Source organism: Nannospalax galili, unplaced genomic scaffold (genome assembly GCF_000622305.1).
Source record: "Nannospalax galili isolate Female #2095 unplaced genomic scaffold, S.galili_v1.0 scaffold100, whole genome shotgun sequence".
NCBI lineage: Eukaryota > Metazoa > Chordata > Mammalia > Rodentia > Spalacidae > Nannospalax > Nannospalax galili.
This window is the reverse complement of record NW_008352891.1, coordinates 6,463,324-6,486,549: the sequence shown is the minus strand read 5'-3', so window position 1 is coordinate 6,486,549 and position 23,226 is coordinate 6,463,324. Positions and strand designations below refer to the sequence as shown.

At 44.8% G+C, this 23,226-nt stretch overlaps 1 protein-coding gene across 4 annotated transcripts in view; it reads left to right on the top strand.

Annotated features, from left to right (window-relative positions):
- The window catches only part of Asap2 (ArfGAP with SH3 domain, ankyrin repeat and PH domain 2), a 183,959-nt gene that overhangs the window by 44,407 nt on the left and 116,326 nt on the right, over positions 1-23,226 (top strand). For all 4 annotated transcript variants that reach the window (XM_008850139.3, XM_008850137.3, XM_008850138.3 and 1 more), the window contains exon 2: positions 20,537-20,609. In XM_008850139.3, coding sequence (XP_008848361.1) covers positions 20,537-20,609 — 73 coding nt within the window. The remainder of the gene's footprint in view (positions 1-20,536; positions 20,610-23,226) is intronic.

Below are 23,226 nucleotides of genomic sequence, written 5' to 3'. Positions count from 1 at the left end.
TGACACCATGGGAAATACAGGGTGGTGGTCTTTCATTTAAATTGAGACCACACACAGCTTTCTGTGAAACAGTGAGTGACAGAGAGGGACAGGTGATTCACTGTGGGCTCCAGCAGTCTATAAATCATTGGGGAGGGAAGGGGAAGTATTTTGGCCTCCCATGTAATATAACCCTCCTACTCATCTTATTCACAGAATTAATCCTAAACTGCTAAAAGGGAGAGAGTTACTGAGATGAAATTCAGTGTAGCTACCATGAGTTACCTGTGAGCAAAGCCCAGGGCTGTTGGGACAGAGAAGCATCAGCAAACAGCTGCAGGAACCCAAACCAATAAAACGCTAAAAGAAGATAGGAGAAAGGTGGTTTTAAACAGGTGTACTCTGAGGACTGGGGAAGCATGAAGTTGGGCCCTCAGAGTAGAGGCCTTAGGGTGGATCTTGAAGAATCTGGAGGGTTTGGGTTGAAGATGATTAGAAGTGAGAAATGGGGGTTGGAGAGAGCTCAGTAGTTAAGAGCACTGGCTGCTCTTGCAGAGTACCTGGATTCAATTCTCAGCACCTACAGGGTAGTGAACAACCTCCTCTAATTCCAACTCCAGGGAATCTGATGACCCCTTTTGGGCTCTGCAGGCACTGCATACATATTGTGTATTTACATACATGCAGACAAAGCAGAAATATACTAATTTTAAAAAATTTAAAAAGAAGAAAAGGAAGTGAGAAAATGTGGGGAGCCCAGAAACTAGTGGGCTCTTCAGGAAGTTGCTGATAGACAGGAGTGTGGGTGGATAGCGCAATTGGGAAGAGTTGAGAAGCACTGGAGACTGGGGCCACTTGTTGCAGGAGTTTCTTTCTTGAGCAGAGGTGACCTGTGGGTCCCAAGTCATTCATTTTCTAGAGAAGCAGGTTGAAGTCTTGATGAGGCTGGTGCTGAGCTCCAGAGCTAGTTGTCCCCCTACCTACCCTCTACATGCCTTTGATTGCTCTTTATGAGGCTGTCTTGGGATCACTGCCCTGCAGTGGACTCTGAAACCATGTGGATCAGACTGAGTCTAGTTTGCTGCCTGAGACCTGGACACACAGGACTTGGAGAGTAGAGAGGCTGGAATTGCACAGCTAAGCTCATGTCTTTGTCTCTCTCCTCACTCCCCTTGTTCCATCCTGAATCATGGGGCTGGACTTGGTGGTGATCATTGGGAAGAGATGAAGAGGGCAGTGGGGGAGTTAACTTTACTGAATTCATGAGAAGTTGAGTGCTTGGGAGGGGGTTAACATGGCAAATGGAAGTGAGTGACATGAGGGGGAGATGGCTGACAGCTGCCTAACATTTTTTTCATATAAAAAATGGTCACCTGAAGTTCATTGAGTTTCTGTCATCATTCTTTTGTTACATCTATTTATTATTAGTGAGTGTATATGTATCTGTATACATACCATGATATACATGTGGAGGTCAGAAGGCAACTTGGAGGAGTCGGTTCTTCCTTCCACCATGAGGGTCCTAGGGATCAAACTCAGGTAGTTAGGCATGGTGGAAATGCCTTTATCACTGAGCCATCTTGCCAAACCAGTCATTATTCATTTGTAACACATCAGATGCACTTTAGGATGAGCCGACTAGTGGGAAGGTGTTAGAGTCTGAGTGTCTAGAGCACCTTCCCACTGGGAAACAAAGGAAGTAGGTTTCCCTCAGTGTTGAGAAAGCCTTTAGCATATGCCATGTAGACACTGACAGATGTGCCATGGAGGGAGGTCAGAGGGGCCAGAACAGGCCATAGATGCTGGGCCCTGCTATTGGAGTGACACAATCATGGAGAACCAGTTGAAAACAAATGACAGATTGGTGTATATGGGAAACATTGTGTGATGGCTAATCCTGGGTGTCAACTTGATTGGATGTGGGATTAACTGAAATGAAAAAGATCTTCTTGATTGGACCATCTGAAGCTGGAAGACACACCCTAAATGTGGGTGTTACCTTCGGATGGCAGCTGGTATAAAAGGCCAAGGCAGAGGAGAACGCGGGGCTTTTTGTTGCTTGCCTTCTCTCTCGCTGGTGAGTTTGTCTTGCTGCTGTAGACTGAAGACTAGCTGATCTTTTAGAATTTGTCAGACCTTAAGTGCCAGATTGGGACTACTGAGACATCCAGCCTTGTGGACTGAGCAACTACAGATTCTCAGCCTCTCCAGTGTGGTGCAGCCATTGTTGGACTACTTGGACTCTATCCTGTGAGCTAAGCTGATAAATCTCTATACATATCCATTCTACTGGTTCTGTTCCTTTGGAGAACCCTGACTAATACACATTGTAAAGGTCTTTGGAAGACACAAGAATTCAGGAATGCATGCAGCTGGTATCTGGCCCCGTCATCAGTCCTATGCCAAGTGCCTTGGCTTTTAATAGTCCACTCCATTCCTCAGAAACCACCATTTCTGCCTTTTTAGCAGGTGCATCATGGACTCTCATTGTGATTTAACTTAAGGCTTCTCTGGTAACCATGGCATTCAGCATTTCATGTTTTTGTTAGCCTCTGTGCATTCTGCTTGTTGTAGCTATCTGAACTTACACCATGTATGGAGTGTTTCAGATCATGAAATGATCACCGGAATGGAGATTCTAAAGTGTTGAACATCTCTCACTGGAAGGGGACTACCAAGAGAAAGTGAACATTTAGGTATCAATAATCCAATTCAAGATTCTGAAATATTGTGCAGGTATCTCTGAGTGCAATTAAATCCCCCTTACAGAAAAAAAAAAAAATCTGAAGGATCCATGGCCTGCAATTTGTTTTAAAATTTTATCTAGCATTTTCAAAATAGATGGGACACACACACGCCTTTAATCCCAGTGCTTGGGAGGCAGAGGTGGGCAGATCTCTGTGAGTTCAAGGCCAGCCTGGTCTACATAGCGAGCACCAGACCAGCTAGCTGAGGCTGGCTACAGGGAGACCCTGTCTCAGAAAATAATAAATAAATAAATAAATAAAAAAGGACTGTTAATGGAGTGATGAGTTTGGTATAAGTGAACTCTGGAGTTTGAAGAAGTAGCGCTCTGATCTTTGGGTTCATTGTTGTGTGGATTTGGCAACTGGTTAGAGAATTCAGAGTCAGTCTTTAGAGATGCAGGGACTTGCCCAAGATTTTGAAGGTAATTTGGTTAGAACTAATGAGGACTCTGAGGTTCCCCCAGAAGTTCTTGAAAGTTTTAGCAACATGTCTATAATTTTTAAAAACCTGTAACATCCCTAACAATTACTAAAAACTCAAAAAGTTTTGTTCACTGGGACTGGAGAGATGGCTCAGTGTTTAAGAGCAGGTACAGTTCTTGCAGAGGACCTGAGTTCTCTTCCTAGTACCCATAGGGCAGCTCATAACTACCTGTAAAATCAGCTCCTGGGGAAGCCAATACCTCTGGCCCCTGCAGGGCACCTGCATTCATATGCTCCCACACAGACACATAGGTACATAATTTAATACACATAATTAAAAATGATAAAAATAAATCTTAAAAATAATTTACATGCTAATGCATACATTCCCACCAGTGAGGGGCTATAGTGTCTTAAGCATTCTGGACTCCAAGTAAGCCATGGGTGGTGGGGTGTGAGCATATCAAATTTATTTTCATGACTGTTGGCTTACAGTGGTTGAGAGACTTAGGAACTGGAATTCATAGACTGGAGTTGCTCTATTTGTACGGTTCTGCTGTTTCAGTGAAGGCAGTTACATAGATCTGAACTCGTAGAATGGCCAGTGCACAACTGTAGTCTTCCTAATCAGTGACACATTCATGGATTCTGACATCTTCACAGAAATGCAGGAGAAAAGCTGTCCTGGGGTCCCTTGTAAAAACAAATTATCCCAGCAGCCCAATTAATTCATTGTTTTTTTGGGGACGGGCAACTGTAAGCATGGCTCTGGGATGGTGGATACAAATATTAGCACCTTTGTGGTCTCCATGATGTTAAAGTTTTTTTAAAAAAAATACTTGCTTTTAATTATATATTGTATGTATGTGTGTCTGTGTCTGTGTGGGGGTTTGTGCATGTGAGTACAGTGCCTACAGAGTCTAGAAGACAGCATTGGATCCTCTTGGAGCTAGAGTTACAGGCAGTTGTGAGCTACCAGACATGAGTACTGGGAACTGAACTTGGGTCCTCTGGAAGAACAGTGAACTCTTAGCAACCATCTCTCTAGCCTCTTAAAAGTTGTTTCTTAGCACGTGTGTGTATGCATTCCCTGCCTTCAGTTAAGGTCAGGCATGGCAGCTGTACACAGAGAAGTTAATACTTGACATGTCATCCACCATGATAATATGGTCCACAGGTCTGTCCAACAATGTTTCAGATGCTTTTTGCCCAGTAAACTTACGATAAAGACTATAAGGACATGTTAGATATCCATGAAGGAGAGTCGAAATTCATTTCCTACTAATTCAGAGCTTTTCAGTTTTGTAACTAAAGAATATCTGTGACCATCTGTTTCTATTTATTTGTGCAAATCATCTCTGTCTTGTGTAGTTTGAAGACTACTGAAACCAGAGTGCGCCCCACTGGCATCCATGCTGCCAGGTCCAGATGAATGCAACAGCCTCTGTGTTCTCAGCTTGGAGGATGGGATGTCACACATTTCAGCTTGGAGGATGGGATGTCACACATTTGAACAATTTGTACTCTAGTGAGAGAGCCTCTTAAGCCATTTCACACAGAGGAGCTTGGTTCAGGAAGACACAGGCTAAGAGAGTGGAGCACAGCCAGGCTCTCTCCTGGCTGTTTGTTGAGTTCATCCCAGTCAATCCTCTCCATCCATCTCAGGCTTTGACTGTGCCAGTTGCGACCTGCCTTCCTGGGACATCTCTGGCCCTGCTAACACCTTGTTGCTTTCTTCAGGTTAGGGCTATATCACCTGTTTTAGGGCATCTTTCCTTAGCAGAGCCAGTCACAGCAGTGTCAAGTGTTAAGTGCAGAAGTGTATAGCTGTGTTCACTCCACATCCCTGGAGTGCATACACGTGAGGGAAGAGACCTAACCCTGCCATGAAAGAAGACCTGGTCTTGTCTTTGTCCAACTACTTCTGTTGGAAGTTTCAGTGGCCTCTCAGGAAGCTTTGAATCTCTAAAAGCAGGTCTGTTTCACAGTCACCTCAGACCACGGGAGGCACAGTTTGTCTGCCCAATAAGCATTATAAAATAACAGTAGGTTTTTAAGAAGTCCTCCCACCCTAAGATGAAATAGCTTTATTTTCGTAGTTTGTTGTCCTAACAGTTTGCTGTGAAGGGACTAAGGAAACAATACCTACTATTAGAAAGAAGGGTATGTTAAGAGGATAGGACAGCATGTTTGAGTGGGAAAGGAGACTCCAGGGTGACATGCTGGCTTATCTTTACCTCCATGACCCCTCAGAGCCTCAGGGGGTACCTTCTTACCAAGTTACTACCTGTGTTCCACTGCCCTAGTTGGAGGGTCATGAGCAGTACTGTATCAAAACCGTTTTGTTTTGTTGTTGTTGTTGTTCTTTTTTTAACTTTTTGGACTTATTTTTACTTATGTGTTTGTTTTGCCTGCATGTATGTAAGTTCATCCATGCATTCAGTGCCTTCAGAGGCCAGAAGAGAGTGTCAGATCCCCTGGAACCAGAGTTACAAATGGTTGTTAGCTGCCATGTGTTTGCTGCGTTTTCTACAAGCACAGCCAGTGCTCTTAACCACTAAGCCATCTCTCCCTCCCTGAGTTGTATATCTTTAAGACAATGGTTTTATTACATTTATTTATGTATTTCTGTATTTATTGTGTGTATGTGTGCCGTGGTATGTGTGGAGGTCAAAGGACAACTTGTGGGAGTCAGTTCTCTCTTTCTACCATGTGCTGTCCTGGGGGTTGAACTCAGTCGTCAGGCTTAGTGGCAGGTGCTTTTAACCCTGAGCCATTTGGCCTACTGAATTTTGTGGTGGCAGCTCTCTCAGCTTGCTTGATGCTCCTTTGCTTCAGACAGCATTCTGGTCTGAGAAATACAATTACCTGTAAATTACTTATCTTTGTCTCTCCTCTGTAAGGCCCTCAAATGAAACACAGGGACATTAAATAGTCTTTGTTTCAGGGAATTTGACCTTTTGGAGCTGGTAGGTCACTGTTCTTTGTGACTGCCAAGTGTGAGCTGGGTCTAGCATGCCGTTGGGTAATGTCCCTGGGGCATACATCTGGTTGGGCAGCTCTTACATCTTGTGAACTGTGGGGACCCTAAGCCTCTCTGTGATGTCTGTAGGCTCTGGTGTCCCTTTAGCCTGGAAGGAATCTTCTGGCCAGACCCATTGTATAGGTGGGAGGCTCAGCCTTCCCCCTCACTAGCTTTCTGTTTTGTTCCCTTCTCTGGGATTTCTAGTTTTCTTTGGATGGAAAACAGAAAGTAAGTAAAACTAATGGGCCAAAGCCTTTCCTTGGGGAGAAACATGCATCCGGCAGTGCTGAAAATAAACAGCCCAGTCAGGAGCTGCCCCTGCCCCTGCCCCTTGCTGCACTTCCTGTTCTCCTATCCCATCCCTCAGTGACAGGGACCCAGCCCATCGTTACCTTTGCCCCATGCCTGGCCTTGCGCCCACAGCCTCATCCTGATCTTGGTTCCTTGCCTTCTTGCCACATCAGCCAATCTCTCCTTACCAGGCCTCTACTTGCCTGACCTGGGCCATTTTTCTTTTCTGTGCCATGCATGGTTTCTGTCGTATGTGTGTAGAGGAGATAAAAGCAAAGGCAAAGATATTACACCACTAAATGGTGTGTGTGTGTGTGTGTGTGTGTGTGTGTGTGTGTGTGTGTAAAATTCTTAACAAGAAAACCCAAACTTTCTACATCTCTTGAGGGTACTTCAACTCTGTCCCCACCTTGTTTCTTATGCTCTCAGGATCCCTGGGCTGTGGCCACAGAAGCGAGCCAGTACTGGATAGCCCTCTTTCCATATAGGGTGGTGGAATGTGGTCTTCTGTGTGTTTTCATGGAGATTTTTCTTCTCCTGGAGGCACCTGAGGCCCAACAGTAAAGTAAGCAGTGTTTTGGGTGTCTGGGAGCTGAAGCTGATGCTATTTTCCCCTCATGCCTTCTGGGCTCCTTTGTACTCTGGGCCTCTGAAGGCACCTATACAGTTATGGGGTAAATGGAGAAGAATGTGAATCCTTGATCTACAGCTGGGTGTCTACCTAGGCCCTCCCCCCAGGGACCTCACTTAGAAGGCCCTAGGCAGCGTCACCTCCATTCTCTAAACTGACCAGTCAGGTGGCTTGGCTGCTTTGCTGAGTTTTCTGTGGGGTTTGGCTGGTTTTCACCTTAGTCAGCACCCTTTCACTTTCAGCTGTCAGGGCTTCCCAGCATTTCCATCAAACAGATGTTTTTGTCCTATTTTGGGGTATAGTAAGTGAGGTCAGGAGATCAAATAACTGATATGTGGATTTGTGGGGTGGGAGGAAGCCTGGTTTGCCTGTTCTTGTACCAGTGACCCTTGAAGTAAATCTGGATCTCATGATAAAGAGGGGATGCAGAACAAGTTGTGAGGGACAAGAAAGGTGCCCAGGTGGTCCCCATACACCCTTGACTTTTCTTCTGCTCATCTCCCCCTCCTGTCATAGCTATACTGCATAGACTGTAGAGGAATACAAGATTAGTGCCTGGATATGGAAGATTTGGGGGTGGGAACCTTGGAGGGACGTCTAGCAGCCCATGGCCATACTGAGCTTTCAAAGGCATCTGAGCCTTACTGCCACTGCCACCTCCTTTAAGAAATTATCCCTGCTGCAGACAGAGCTTGTTGTGGTGGAGGTCACAGCCAACCTGTGGCTTTCCTTTTTGGCCTCTTTTCTCTCCATATTCTTGCTGTTCCTGCTTCCTGCTTCCCATCCATCATAGGGCAATAGGACCAAGTCTTTGGATGGAAAATAGGAACTTCAGAGTAGAAGTCCAAAAAATAAAACAAAGCTAGTTGTGATTTAGAATTTTCCTCTTTGAAAAGTCCAGGATAGATGGCATATCCCAGACATAATATAAATTCTGACTCCACCCACTTCCAGTCTTCAGCCACTCCTCTGACCCTCTGGAAGTTTCTGAAACACAGAGGTGGCTACCTAAGGTGGTCTGGGGTGAGCTGTGCTCCTGATACATAACAGATGCCAGTGAGCTGGCAGCCACTGACATGCCATTGGATGGCAGGAACCAGGGCAGCCATGAGGAGTTGCTTTGAGCATGTTATTAGTGAATAGAATGAACAGTGCTCTTTGGGTAGAAATAGCTACATAGGGTTTTAGCCCTTGCTGGAGTTACTGGGAAAGGTTTAACGGTGACATTGGAGGATGGGACGTGCATTAAGGGGTAATTACACACACACACACACACACACACACACACACACACGCACACACACACACACCAAAAAAAAACTCAAAAAACAAAACAGAACAGCAGAAGTCAGATGGGGACCACCTGTGGCCTCCTGACTCTGGAAGAGATGCTGTTAGCAAACAGGAGTAGGGAAACACAGTTCTGGAATCTGGTCTCTGTTCTTAAATTTGCTGTAGCTCTCCAAGCCCTTTGATCAGTTCAAAGCCAAATAAATGGCCTGGGGCTATTTCCTTAAGTTATTTGAATCATTTTCTTCTACTTTGAGTTGGGGAAATGGATGGTGATTTTGCAAGCTGATCTAAGTATTACCTAAGATGATGGAGTTCAAGTGCTCAGAGTTGCTGTATGGTACTTGGAGTTGGACCCCTAACTGTCTAATTAGACTATGCACCTTCTCAGCTATTGTACCTTAGTGTGCCTCTCTGATGCTAATAACACACCTGAGGGTACACTTGGAGACCTTTGGTGGGCATGTGTGTTTGGGGCTCATCAACCCCTGACTTTGACACTGTGGCTGTTTATAGGGGAGAGTGGATAGAGCTCAGGCCTGGCTAGATCTCCTTGCATAGGGGAAAGACCCCAGAGGCATGACAGGGGAGAACTAGCTTTGAACCCTATTTCAAGTGGAGTAACTCAACCACAGAGCTCTAACTTGGTGGAGGAGAGATGGGTGTGCTTCTTGTGACTACTCCCTCTCCTCTTATATTTTAGACCAAAACTTTGCATTTATTAAATGCTAAAACTAAGAGGACAAGGGGACCCCCTTCTACTAGGCTGGCCCAGAGCACCCCAAGGACTTTGCCACTTACCTTATTGTGGAGGAGTTTGTGAAAAACACCAGAAAGTGCCCTGAAAAATTTAAATGTGGATGGAAAAAAACTTCCTAGTGGTATATGGAGATATGGCAATGGACTCAAGCTGCAAAGATTTATATATATATATATATAAAGATATATATATATATATAAAGATATATATATATATATAAAGATATATATATATATCTTTTGACAATTTCATGCATGTATATACCATATCTTGATTATATCCACCCGAACCTCTCCCTCCTACTCACTGGGACACCCACCAACACGTCTACTTCCCACTTCACCTTACTCCCTCTCCTTTTTTTTTTTTTTTTTTTAAAAAAAACTCTCTGAGTCCCAATTTGGGCTGCCTGCTAGAATATTAAGTGATCTAGCTGCAGTGAGTTCATGAATGGAATGGCCATGTCACGTCCAGAAGATGGCATTTCACTGCACTTCTCCCCATCCTCTAAGTCTTACATTCTTTTTTCCCCCTCTTCTGTGGTGTTCCTTGAGCTTTGAGGGGAGGGTAGGTTTATTAGTTTTAGAGAATTGTTTCTCATACCTGAAAAGTATTTATCCTGATGATGGGGAGAATCCTAACAGCTGGGGTGTGCGCCTAACAGCTACCTTAATTGGCATAGTTTAGCTTCTGCCCCTCTGAGAAACAGAGGACATTAATTGGTGCTGTGAGCTTTTGAGTGCCAACTGTATGTCACCAAGTAAGCAGGTCTTGTTATTCTCAGTTTATAGATGAAGAAAGGGAAGTTAAGTTAGCACAGTCATTGTCAGAGTCATCTAGGGAGCAGAGCCTAGTTTAGAGCCAAGTCACTTGGATTCTGAAACCAGGGAGTTGTGACCCTGCTTCTCCACTCCAAAGGCATCCAGTGCTGCTGTTTCCTATTTTTAATATGTGCCAATTGCTTTAAGTCTCTGGTCACAGTTACAAGATATTCTTTTTCAAAGAACACATAAAACAAACAGCTCATGGATAGCAGGAAGGTGGTGTCCGTAGGGGTGGGTGTGCTGGACAGGGTGAGGGGTTGGAATAGAAGGCACCTTGTATGGTATTTATGATGGTATCCCTGTCATCTCAGGAAGCAAAGCCCTCCTTAGTTCTTCTTGTCTCTAGGAGGGGTTCAGGGAGAAAACTTGATGATCTCACACCTCCTCCCTGTTTATGTTACTGAAGTGAAGTTTATATGGCTTGAGCCTCATTTCCTGGGGAAATCAGCCTGGCCTAGGATTCCATTGTCTTCTGGGACTGGGAAGATACAGAAGGTTAACCTCACCACCAGCTAAAAGTCACTTTCCCATTCTCTGAGCCTGTCTCCTGCGTTAGCAGGTCTGAAGAGTCTGGCTGGAGCAATGGCTGTCACCCATTTCTCCCTTGACTGGCCTTGGCCCTTCAACAGTAGTTGGGCATCCTCAGCGATGATAGCTCTTGGCCTGAGCACTGTTCTTCTGGCATACCTCATCTCCGGCCTCATCTTGGTGCACTGCTGTCGTTCTGAGAGGGCAGCACCAAAGAAGATAGCAGAGGTATCTCCAGGAACCCTGGTCCATCCAGGACTTCTTGTACCCTACTGGTCTCCCCCTGACCTCCTTCCAGGAAGGGCACCAGGCAGGTCCTACCAGGAGCAGCCTTTGCAGGCCACTTTTGTGTGGCTGCTGTGTAACTGTTGCCAATGTGCTTTCTTTTCCTGCTTCCTCAGCCACTTTGAGACTTTTTATCCCTTTCAGTAATCCAACATGAAGCCTTGTGACAAAGCTCAGGTTCACTGTCATCTGTTTCCTTTTTTCTGAAAAGTGACTGCAGCATAGTCTACTCCATTGTCTGCAGGGAGAGTCTCATGGGTAGTTGGGTTTTTTTAGCTTGGTGATCTGGAAGATGCCCCTCATTGACCCACCGTTTCTATCATGGATGTGTGGACCATCTGGAGATGGATGTGTTCTTGCAGTTCACATGCTTATGCCGTGTGACCCCCATCTTCTTCAGTCACGATGAGCTGGTACCTAGAAGTTAACTGCACAGAGGCACATAGTTTTAGCATAATTGGTGATTCTCTTAGGCGATGGGGCTTTGGCTTTCTTTCCTTTCTCCCCTTTCCTGTTCTAAAAGTATTACTGGGAATGTTTTTGCAGAACCAGCTTGTGGGAAAAGAGGGAGATGGGTCTGAAATAGAAGGGTGAATGCTTCCCCATTGTGTGCCCAAGCCTGGAGCTACATCTGCTGTGGGTTTCCTACCATCAGCCTCTTCACTTGGCTTCTTTCTTGACCAGGTACTTCTGGCAGTTTCCTGCTTCATGAGCCCCCCAGCGCTGGTAGCCTCTTTGTCAACACTCAGAGAGCTTCAGGGCAAGGCTTCTGCCCACAAACTGGGTTAGCACACCCACCTCTTCATCATGAAAAGCCGTTTTCACTTTCATCATTTATGTATCCTTAAATAAATGAATGCAAAAATGCATCCTGTGGCTTTCAAAGAGTGCCAAAAACTGTATCTCCTGGCACCATCCTCCACCTCTCCTCAGGAACCATGGTGATGGCTTCCTGTGATGCCTTCTTGAGGATTCTCAGTGTATATTTTTATGTGTGGGGACACATAGCTTTTGAACAGTGCTGTTTTCTTTACTGTTTAATCTGTTCCTTTGACATATTTTTTGTGCTCAAAGATAAACATTCTCAATCAGCTTGATGGTTTGATAATAGAAAAAAGGAAACAGTGTAGGATGTCGAAGGACTTTTCATTTGTCTTCAAGAATAATGTACTCATATTAATAATAGTTTGAAAGTAGAGAAATTAAAGCCGGGTAAGGTGGCACACGGCTTTAGTTGCCTTTAGTCCTGGCACTTAGGAAGCAGGGGCAGGCGGATCTCTGAGTTCAAGGCCAGTCTGATCTACATAGTGAGTTCCAGGCCACCTGGATCTACAGGGAGACCCTGTCTCCAAAAGACCAAAAAAAAAAAAAAAGAGAGAAATGAACAAATCCTTCAAGTTTCCTGGAGACACTAGTGACTATTTGCTTCCTGTATCTTTATACATATGTGCTCAAGGTTATGTATGATGCCACTTGTCTGTCCTCTTTTATACTACTGCTCTCCCCCCCCCCACTTTTGCGGGGTTTTTGTTGTTGTTGTTTTGTTTTGTTTTGTTTTGTTTTTTAAGTACATTGTAGCCCTTGCTGGCCTCAAATTTGCAACAATCTTCCTGCCTCAGCCTTCTGGGTGCTGGGCTTACAGGAATGAGTTACTGTGCCTGGCATGCTTTCATAATGCGTGTGTGTGTGTGTGTGTGTGTGTGTGTGTTCGCGCGCTTGCTTATTGATGTTGGTTTTTCCCTACTTCCCATGGTGAATTTTTTTTAAAAGCCATTACAGTCTCATGTTTTGCAGAACTCTGCTGTTTTTGCTTAGTGCTGTATGCATGGGGGAGGATAGGTCTGCTGGGCGAGCTGGCTGGCTAGCTTCCTGCCGCTGCTGTATAGCCAGCAAGTTGGTAAGATGCCCTGTGATGGTGGCACCTTCCCCTGAAGGTGGGCCTCCTGTGCCAGCCCCTGGTCAGGTGAGATGGAAACAGAATCCTACACATGAAAACTATGAGTAGGAGAAAAATGGACTTGTTATTTCTTTTCCATCTGCCTGCCCTCAGGGGCCCATCAACTTTACTATCCATTAGGTCCTTCTAGTAAGATTGCCCAGTACCACCTCTTAGCATTGCTGGGAAGCAGCTGGTGCTCAGAAAAGCCCTAGACTAGAGTCAGCCATCTCAGGCTCTGTTTTCACCTGGGTCCTTTCTGATAGTCTAGGAATGAGACAAGATGATCCCGTAGTTCCATTTATTTGCTGCATGTGATCGAATGACTTACACTTTGAGCTCATTTTGACTTCAGTGATGTTCTCTGACTCTTCCTCCAAATTCTCAGTGAATTTAGTCTTTTCCTACAAAAAAAGCTTTAACTTTTATTCTTGTCTGTATACTTTGTTATATATGTATACGCATACACACACTCACACACATACGATTAGTTGATATTAACTACCTTGGTACTGAGGATGGATGTGTGTTAAATACATGCCTCCACCACTGAGCTATGGGCCCAGTCCATATATAATTTAAAGAGTGATTATAAAATGAATTCTCCTCTGCCATTACTGCGTGTTCTGGTTACAGTCAGCATTCCCAGAGTGCCATGGATTCTGCTCTCCACAACAACTCTCATACATCACTGTTACTTTCACTGTCACCATCACCATGAGCCTTATCTCCTTGCTTGTTTTTTTCTTTTCCTTTAAATTTACATGGGGTGAAGAGATGGCTCAGGGGTTATGAGCACATACAGCTTTTATAGAGAACCCAAGTTCAATTCCCATGTCAGGTGGCTCACAACTGCCTATAACTCCAACTCCAGGGAATCCAATGCCTCTGGTCTCTGTTGGCACCTGCACTCATGTACACATACCCACACACGTACATAGTTAAAAATAATAAAAATACCTAAAATTTTATTAATTACATTTTAATTTATTTAGCATATATGCACATGTGTATGTGTGGTTTTATGTGTGTCATAGTATACATGTGGAGGTTAGAGGACAGTTTATAGTAGTTATTTCTCTCCTCCTACCATGTGGATTCTGGGGATTGAACTTAGATCTTCAGGCTCGGCAGGCACATTTACCTGCTGAGCCATCTCCCTGGCCCTCTATTCTTGCTTTCATTTGTAGTTTGCCAGCCATTGCACAACAGTGCAATCTAGCTTTGCTTCTGCTTTTTGACCTTTTATAGAATAATATAGCACTTTTTTTTTTTTAACATTTTTGTCAAAGGGTTGGAGAAATGGCTCAGCAGTAAAGAGCACTGGCTACTCTTGCAGAGGACCCAGATTTTGACTCAGCCAGCACCCACATGGTGGCTAACAGCTGTCTGTAACTCCAGTTCCAGGGCATCTGACACCCTCTTCTGACCTCTGTAGGCACTGCATGACACAGGTGCACTTACATACATGTAGGCAATATACTCATACACATAAAATAAAAATAATAAAGTATTTTTAAAAACATATTTGTCAAAATTGTTTGTATCTTGTTTATGCAAAAGCTGTTTCTTCCATTGCCGTGTAGGCTATCTGTGGTACAAATATACAACAGTTTGTCCATGTTACCTCCCAGCAGACACTGGGTTTGCCCAGTTTGGGGCTGTTTTGAAGACTATTATGCATATCCTGTCAGTTAACTTTTATTTCATTAGATAATAACCACGTGTCCTTCTAGTTTGTCTTGGGGCACACACATTCCATATAGCTGATTTGACTTGGATATGAATTGGATCTTAATTTTTAATGGCATTGGCTATTCTCCTGGCCTTGCTTAATTCCCAGTGGGAGGCAGGTCCATGATATACTGCTTCATGGTGAGCCTACAGGTTGCAGTGCAGTTCTGTGCTTCCTAAAAGGCTTCTGCAATTGTTTGACACTGTCTTTAATGTGCTGTACTTTCCACAAAGGCAAACATGCGATAGACAGAGCTGTCATCTTAATGTTTGTGTGACTGTCCTGGCTGAGCTGCCCTTGGGGCATAAATCTGGGTGTGCTTGGGTTTGTCTACTACTTTTCAAAACTGCCATTTCCTTTCAGGTTGACCCTTCATAAATAGGTGAGGGGAGACTGAATGGGATGAGAAGGTTAAGCATGGGCTAGCTCTGGTGGAGATGACTATGGTCTGCAGGCCTCCTGTCCTCTGCAGAGCATTATTTTTGGGTTCTAGGAAAGAAGTTGGTCCCTTACCACCCATGCTAGCTCAGATTGAGGCCCTAAGGTACTGGGACCAAAATTGGTCCTGGGATGGTGCCTTTACGTAGTGCTTCCAACTCAGGGCCAAAGGGATCAGGGTTGGCTGTGTCCTTCAGAGGGATGCTTTGCTTGGAGCCTCTAGGCCAGGGTTAGCAAACTTTTCCTGTAAAAGGCCAGATAGTCATTATGTTGGATTTTTTGGACCTAAGTACTTTATAAGCGAGAAAATAATTTTCCACAAGTATGTATTAGTGAAATTCAAAAGATAGTTAGTAGTCATGGGTAATACAGGCCCATGATTGGAAAGAGTGGGATTGTATCAGAGTGTGGAATAACATTTTTCTTAGTAGAGGTTCAGAGTGAGTCTTCTCCCTTCACCCATTGTCATATCCAACTGGAAATATCCACCTATCAAAACTGTTAGGTATGACCAAACAATAGGTGGGACAGCTTTGGTCACCCCTGAGCCAGACCAGTTCCTCAAATAGACTGAAAGTCACCCCTCCACCCAGCCTGCCATCCGATTGATGGTGCCTACCTGCTCTCCAGGGTTGAGGCACTGGTAGGGTTCTATGGGACCCAAGAGGAAGTAAACCGGATTTGCTCTCCATAGGGGAGGATGTGTGTGACAGGATGCTGATGCTAAGCCCATGGAACAACCCAGACTGCCTGGTTGGTTCCCCTGGCTGGGGTGGAGGGGTTCAGGTGCACAAAGGGGTCAGCAGAGTCAGAGGAAGAAGAGTTTGTATGAATTGTCAGTGTTTTTCATTTTAATGGAAGCATTCTTCTGCAGTTTATGGCTACTGAGTAGGGCATCCAGGTATGAAAAATGAACAGGGCTGAGAGGGTCTTTCACAGAGCTGTGGGCTCGCCTTAACCTGTGCCCTTCACAGTCTCTGCCCACGCCCCCTGCTTGCTCACTGGCTCCACTTCACCACTCTAACAGTTATTTATTTTTCTTGGAAACATTTGAGACACATCCCTACAGTCTTGTTTATGCAATAAATTTAATCTGTAAAGCTTGTTTTACAAACTGAAGGTCAGCTTAAGTCCAGCCTTCAGAGTTTATGGGGTTTGTCCAGGCGTCTGCAGGCCAGGCCTTCCTTAGGTCTTTATTGATTTTTACACCTTTGTGTGCTTGAAGTTTGCCCATACATTTTGGTGCAAGTTGCCTCATCTTTTTCTTTGGGTTTGAGCAGATGGGAAAGGGGTGGTGGGAGGTGAGTTCAGGTTAAAGTTTCAGGCAAGTTGCTGACACCTTCTCTTTTCGGAGACTCCCAAAAGCCTTATTATTGTTGTTGCATTAAGATTTCAGCACTGTTTTTATAAGTAAGGGATACAAGACTTCTTTATCAGTCAGTTTTAATCATCCTCACTTCTCCTGACCGAGTTTAATCTTAATGACCTATAAATACATGCCACAGTGAAGGGTACATTTTTGAGTAGGGAGGGAATTGCTTTTCCCTCTGTGGGTTTTAATTATGATTACCTCTTTCTCCAAGTTCATCTGTACTTCAATCTCTGCTGAACAGACAGGGAAAAGCAGCAGTGAATGTTTGTTTAATCCACCTAGGAAATGTGGCTTTCCCTTCAACAATAGGGCAGAAGAACCCAGATGGCGTGTTTTTTTTTTAAACAAGATTTTTATGCTGCTCATGATGGGGGAAGACTGTTTCCTAGGTGTTATGCATCTGTGTGTATATCTGTCTGTGTGAGTGCAGTGTCTGTGTCTGTGTGATTTGTCTGAGTTCAGTTGGTTGTAAGGTGCCAGTTCCTGACAAATCAGTAAATCACTACTTCCTGCCCCCACCTTACTGAGCTGCCCTCCCACAGACACAGGCAAGCGCTGTTACCTTAGGATACTAGTGGGTGGAGCCCTTAATTCTACTGGAGAGAGACAGGACAGGTCTCTAGCTGTCCAGGAATCAGATGCCCAGATCAAGCCTGACTGGTTTCTGAACCAGTATGATTCCAGCCAGTTCCTTTATCTTTGGGTGGCCTCTTCTCAGATCATTTCCTGCCCACCTCTAGCATCCTTAAAGTACCACCGTCTACTCTCTCTGGCTAGAGAAACACTGTAGCTTGGCACAGAGTTCCATTTCTTGGCAGGCTCTGGTGGGTGCTGGGATGTGATATGGCCAAAGCACAGCATATGGCCTAAATTAGATTAGGGCACTGGGTAAACTAACAAGCAGTGAAGGTAGTTTGATTGGCATTTCACAAAACTTAGTATGTTCAAATGTTTGAGTGGGCAGTAGTGGCTATTGCAGTTTACAGCACAGGTGTAGATGCAGTGTCCAAGAGTAGAAAATAAGTCAGTATGAGTTGAGTTGTGCCCTTCCTTACCAGTGTTCATTTATTTGTGGGGGCGCCTATCTTTCACTGGATCTTTGTCTTGGTTTGCTCGCCATTGCGTCTCTATTACCTGATTTAGTATTTGGCACTTACCAGATACCCAGTAAATCTTCTCAGATGAAACCCTGAATAAGCACAAGTGCTGTGGGACAACCCAAGATGAGTACTTAGCTGGTCTTGGGGGCAATCATCAGGGGCGTTGCTGAAGGACCAGACACCTCTGAACCAGCTTGTAAGGTTGGGTGTCAAGAAGAGGCTTGAGGATATTCTGTGGAGAAAAGAGAACAACAGTGCTCGGCATTAGAAAACAGCAAGTTGGGGGACCTCAGGAGATGAGCAGGGATGGAGATGACAGCCCAGAGACATCGATGGAGGAGCAGGGGGTTCAGAATGCAAGGATATTTTTTATAGCTTGCTTGAGTTGAGGCATTATTCTGAAGATACCAGGAAGCCTCACCAGCGATCTGAGCTGCCCTTGAGCTCTTGTGTATTTCTCTCTGTGAGGCTCCCTCCTGTTACACTGGAAGGGTGCTGCTGTGGGTCTCCTCCACTGTGAGGGGGGTTAAGAGGAGAGCGACTATTTCTTATTTGAATGCAGGTCAGATATAGTTGTAGTGAATTGCAGAGACTAGGCAAGACAGATTCTTCCGGAGTCCTGGACTGCGTGTTTACTAGATCAAATGTGTTTTTCAGTAACAACCCTTTACTCGGGATGGGAACTCACAGCTGTGGCGGCACACTCATTTATATCTGTGCTTGCAGGCTCTACTCCTGACATGAGGGTGATGGTGCTTCAGGAAGCAGTGTTTCTGGTATAGCCTGAGTGAACCCTGTCTTGTGGAATAGTGTTTGGTGGCTAGGGGATTGGGAAGGAAAATATTGAGACTGTGTGAGAGAGAGTTCAGTGCGGATTTTTGTGGGTTATTTACTGTTTCCGAATCCTCTTTTATACCTCAAAGGAAAGTCAAGAACGGATTAGAGATGACCACCACCTAGGAACATTAAGAGTTTACTTGGGGGCTAGGGAGATGTCTCAGTGGGTAAAACAACTTACTGTATAAGCAGAAGACTTGAGTTGAACCTGATGATTTCCCAGAACACACATTAAAAAAAAGCCAGGCATGGCTGTGACCCCAGTGCTGGGAGGTGAAGACAGGTGGATCTTGGAAGCTCAGTGTCCAGCCAGCCTAGCCAAAAACACTCCCTGTCTTAAGGGAATAAGGTGGAGAGTACTAGAATGGGACATCTGATGCCCTCCTCTGGCCTCCATAGGTGTGGACACCCCCCCCAACACACAAAAAAAGCCAGGCGTGGTTGCAGGTGCCTCTAAAACCAACTCCAGAGGGAGGGTGGGGAGTGTAGATAGGAGGATCTCTAGGGCTTCTTGACTAGCCTAGCTCTAGGTTTATAGAGACATTTTTTCAAGAATACAGGAAAGAGCTATGGAGCAGGGTGTCCTCCACTGGCCTTTGTGCATAAGTGCATGCACACACATACGTGCACATACACCACACACACATGCTCCTCTAAAACCAACTCCAGAGGGAGGGTGGGGAGTGTAGATAGGAGGATCTCTAGGGCTTCTTGACTAGCCTAGCTCTAGGTTTATAGAGACATTTTTTCAAGAATACAGGAAAGAGCTATGGAGCAGGGTGTCCTCCACTGGCCTTTGTGCATAAGTGCATGCACACACATACGTGCACATACACCACACACACATACTCCTGCATATTACCCCTCCCCCCAAAGAGTTAACTCTTTATAAGAAATTTTGATTCAGTGCCAGCCTGAACTATATAGCAAGATTCTGTCTCAAAGAAACAAAATAAAACAAGGGTTAGGGAGGTAGTCCTTGCCCAAGGCCCTAGGTTTGAGTCCCAGTATCTTGACATATTTTAGGGTTTGCTTGTGGAGTACATCCTGTGGATTTGGACAGGTACACAACGGCATGATCAGGAGCTTTCTTTGTACTGTAACTACTCTATCTAATATCTGGTATCTTGTGATCATTTCCCATTTAAAACTGTTAACTCTAATCACATCTGTTTGGAAAAAAAAAAAAAAAGCCATTGGGACATTAGAACTAGGGCTTACAAAGGCTTCTGCTGGAAACTGATTTGAGAGACCAGGTATCCAGACTGCAATGCTGTGAGATCCTGGGCTCTGTTTTTAAATAACTTTAGTGTCTTAAATAGCCATCATTACCAAAACCTCTATTTGCCAAACCCTGGACTGTGTCCTTCCCCAGCAGACTCTCATGAAATCAGTACGACAGCATTGACATTGGCCTCATTTTCAGGTTCACAGATGTGTTTACCCTCCGGTCACAACTGAATTTGCACCCTTTGATCTTCTGTGCTGTTTAACTGAGTTATAAGAAAATGTTAGCTCTGTCTCTTGTGAAAGCAGAATCATGTATAAGTCCCCAGATTTGATGAGTCGCTGTACAGTTCTGTCTGAGTACCTACTATGTGTGCCCAACAATACAGAACACAGGCAGTGCAAGTGGCGTTTGCTGCTACTGTGTGACAGTTACTCTGTAAATATTTGTTGACTATTAACTATGTAAGTGTTTGTTTAATCATTCAACCTTGCAAAGTTGTTACTGCTGGATTCTGGAAGAGAAATCTGAGGCTTGGAGGGAATTAGGAGCATAACATATCTTTTAAACACAGCTAATAGATCCACACAAGTACAGAATGGGTTTACCTCCCATTGGACCAGCTATATCTATATGGGGCAGGTCTGACTCCGTGACTTGTTTGTCCTCAGGGGCCTGCTGGTCGGGGTGCTCTTTGTAGTGGAGAGGCACCTGGTATCCCTCTGACCACCCTCTCTATGGGGGAGGGAATAGCTTGGGCTAGTGCCGGAGACTTACTGACATTTAGAGACAGTGCAGCTGTGATAGAGCCATCTGTCTGGGTTCACCCACCTTGCTATGGAAGTGTGTGACCAGCAGGTGATGTGGGCAGAGACAGCTCATATGGTTTAGATGGCTGACATACATCAGTTGGTTTGCAGTTGTCATCAACAAAACTGATTCTCAGTACACTTGGAAAACTCATCTTCCACACTAGGCAAAGTCTTACCCTGTAGAAACATTCCCGGAACCTTGCAGTAGGGACCTCTAGAAGGCTGTCACTGCTGTGGTCTGGTAGTTATGTTTAAGTGTAAGCATGTTTTAATCCACATATTCTTTGTATTTTAGGCTTTGGATGTGGACCGAATGGTTCTCTACAAAATGAAGAAATCTGTGAAGGCAATCAACATCTCTGGACTGGGTGAGTCCTCATTCTCGCCTGGGTGTTTCTGTGTAAAAATGTTATGTTTGAAGTCCTGACCAGTGAGTTAGCCTCCTCCTCTGAGCAAGCAGTCCAGAGAGGTGAATTGGGACACCTACTCTGGAAATAGGCTTTGTTTGCCTGTTAGGTTCAGGAACAGTCTTCTACCCTCTCTTTGCATACCGTGAGCCTACTCTGTCAGACTTAGTGATGGGGACACAAAAGCTCCTCCTGCCTTTGTTTGGTTTGTGCTGTGAATCACAAATTCTTGCCCTTTCTCATTTGGGAAGAAAATGAGTAAATACACAAGCATAATTAACTAGTCACCACATCATGATTGATGGCTTATAAATGTGCCTAAGAAAAAACTCCTGGGCTAGGGATGTAGCTCAGTTGTTAATGGCACAGGAAGCCAAGACCTCAGTTTGATGCCTAGCAGTGGTGGCACATGCCTGTAATCCCAGCACTCGGGAAGTGGAAGCAGGAAGATCAGAAGTTCAAGATCATCCTCTGGCTACATGGTGAGTTAGAGGTCAACCTGGGCTACATGAGACGCTGTCACAAAACTAAACAAAACAAAACAGAATACTCTCTGCAACTTTTGGTTTAAAGACAGCAGACTGCACAGATGGTGGCAGGGCTACCCTGCACAAATCCTATCAATGAAAGAAAATATTTTTGAAGAGTTACCAAATGGTTGTGTAGTTCATTCAGAAAGAAGGTGGCAGCCTTCAGAGACTAGAAATAGTGACACATGGCATAAGGAACAAGGGCTGATGGATTATGGAGTCAAAGGCTAGCCTGTGGGAGAATACCCATGCTAAGTGTAGGGGTTTGGGTGCCCAAGGGTGGGCTTAGACATTCAAGCCCCAGGTATCTGTATCATGTCCTTTTACCCTTTAGTGTCTACGTTTAGTCACAGTTATGATTGGAACAGGAGGATAGGGTGATGCCAGCAGATAATAGACCATTTCGCACTTAACCGCATGCAGAATCTGTATGGACAGCAGTAGCTGTTTTGGGCTCACCCCCAGCAGTGGCTCTACAAGCTACAATGGTGGGGAGTCTAGAAATCATCTCTACCAGGGGTGTTTGTATTAGTCCATGTTCTCCAGAGAAACAGAAGGAATATGCGTATGACACAGGGACATTCACAGTATGGTCTGGGTAGTCCAATGGTAGCCGTCTGCACACCGGACAGGCTGAGAACCAGTAGCTGCTCAGTCCATGAGACCAAACATCTAAGCAGCCTCAATCTAGATGCCTGGAAGGATGCCTTGAGTGCTGCTGTCTTCAGTCCATGTTGGAAGGCCAAAGAAGCTGGGTTCTGATGTCTCTGAAGGATGGTGGCAGCGGCAGCAACAGGGTAGATGCCCCATGAAGGGCAAAGGGGGGAAGGAAAAAAAAAAAAAAAAAAAAAGCATTTTTTCCCTTATATCTGGGCCACTGCTGGACAGTACTGAGGGAGATGGCCTTCCTCTTCCTCCTTCAGTTAATTCTTCCAGGAAAATACCCTTACAGACCTTCCCAGAGGCATGTCTCTTGGTTGATTCCAAATCCAGTCAAGGTGACAATTGAGGTTAACCACCACAGTGTTGTATTGAGCATTGCCACATGTATTTAGTAACAAATTTAAAAATGTGTTGGGCATGGTGGCGCATGCCTTTAATTCCAGCACTTGGGAGGCAGAGGCAGGTGGATCCCTGTGAGTTTGAGGCTAGCTTGGTCTACTTAGTGAGTTCCAGGTCAGCTGGAGCTACAGGGAGACTCTTTCTCAAAAAAAGACCAAAAAAGACCAAAAAAAAAAGATGTACAAGACCGCCACAGAGCCAACTTCAAAATGCTGCTGATAGGAAGTAAGACACATGTGGTACGCATAGGTTGGAAGACTTAAGTACCGTTAAGGGTCTGTTTCTCCCCCAAAGACCCCAAGCTTTACCTTGGGCCCAATCAGAGTTCAGCAAGGGAAACTGACAAACTGATTCTCAGATTTCTGTGATGGGATGGAAGGTGGTCTTCTACCATTTGCTATATCCTACAGAGGACGGGGGCAGGGAAGTGGGGGTAATGATAGTTTTCTTTTTAAGTATTTTTTAAAGGTTTATTTGTTTTATCTGTACATGTGTGTGCCTGAGTATATATATATATATCTGCTCACAGAGGTCAGAAGAGGGTATTGGAGCTGCTATGTGGGTACTGGGAACCAAACCAGGGACTTCTGCAAGGCAATAAGCATTCTTGTTTAAAAAAAAATTTTTTTTGTTGATTATTTTTTCTTTTTTTAAATTTTTTTAGTTATTTTATGTGTATGAGTGTATTGCCTGCATGTATGTGAGTGTACCCGTGTTGTGCAATGCCACGGAGGTCAGAAGAGGGCTTCGGATTCCCCTGGAACTGGAGCTAAGGATGGTTCGTAGCTGCCATGTGGGTGCTGGGAATCGAACCTAGGTCCTCTGCAAGAGCAGTCAGTGCTCTTAACCTCTGAGCCATTTCTCCAGCCCCCTATTTTTATTTTTCTATGTGTATGAGTATACTGCCTGGATGTATATAAGTGCACCTGTGTCATATAATGAGGATGTCAAATTCCCCTGGAACTGGAGTTAGGATGTTTGTTAGC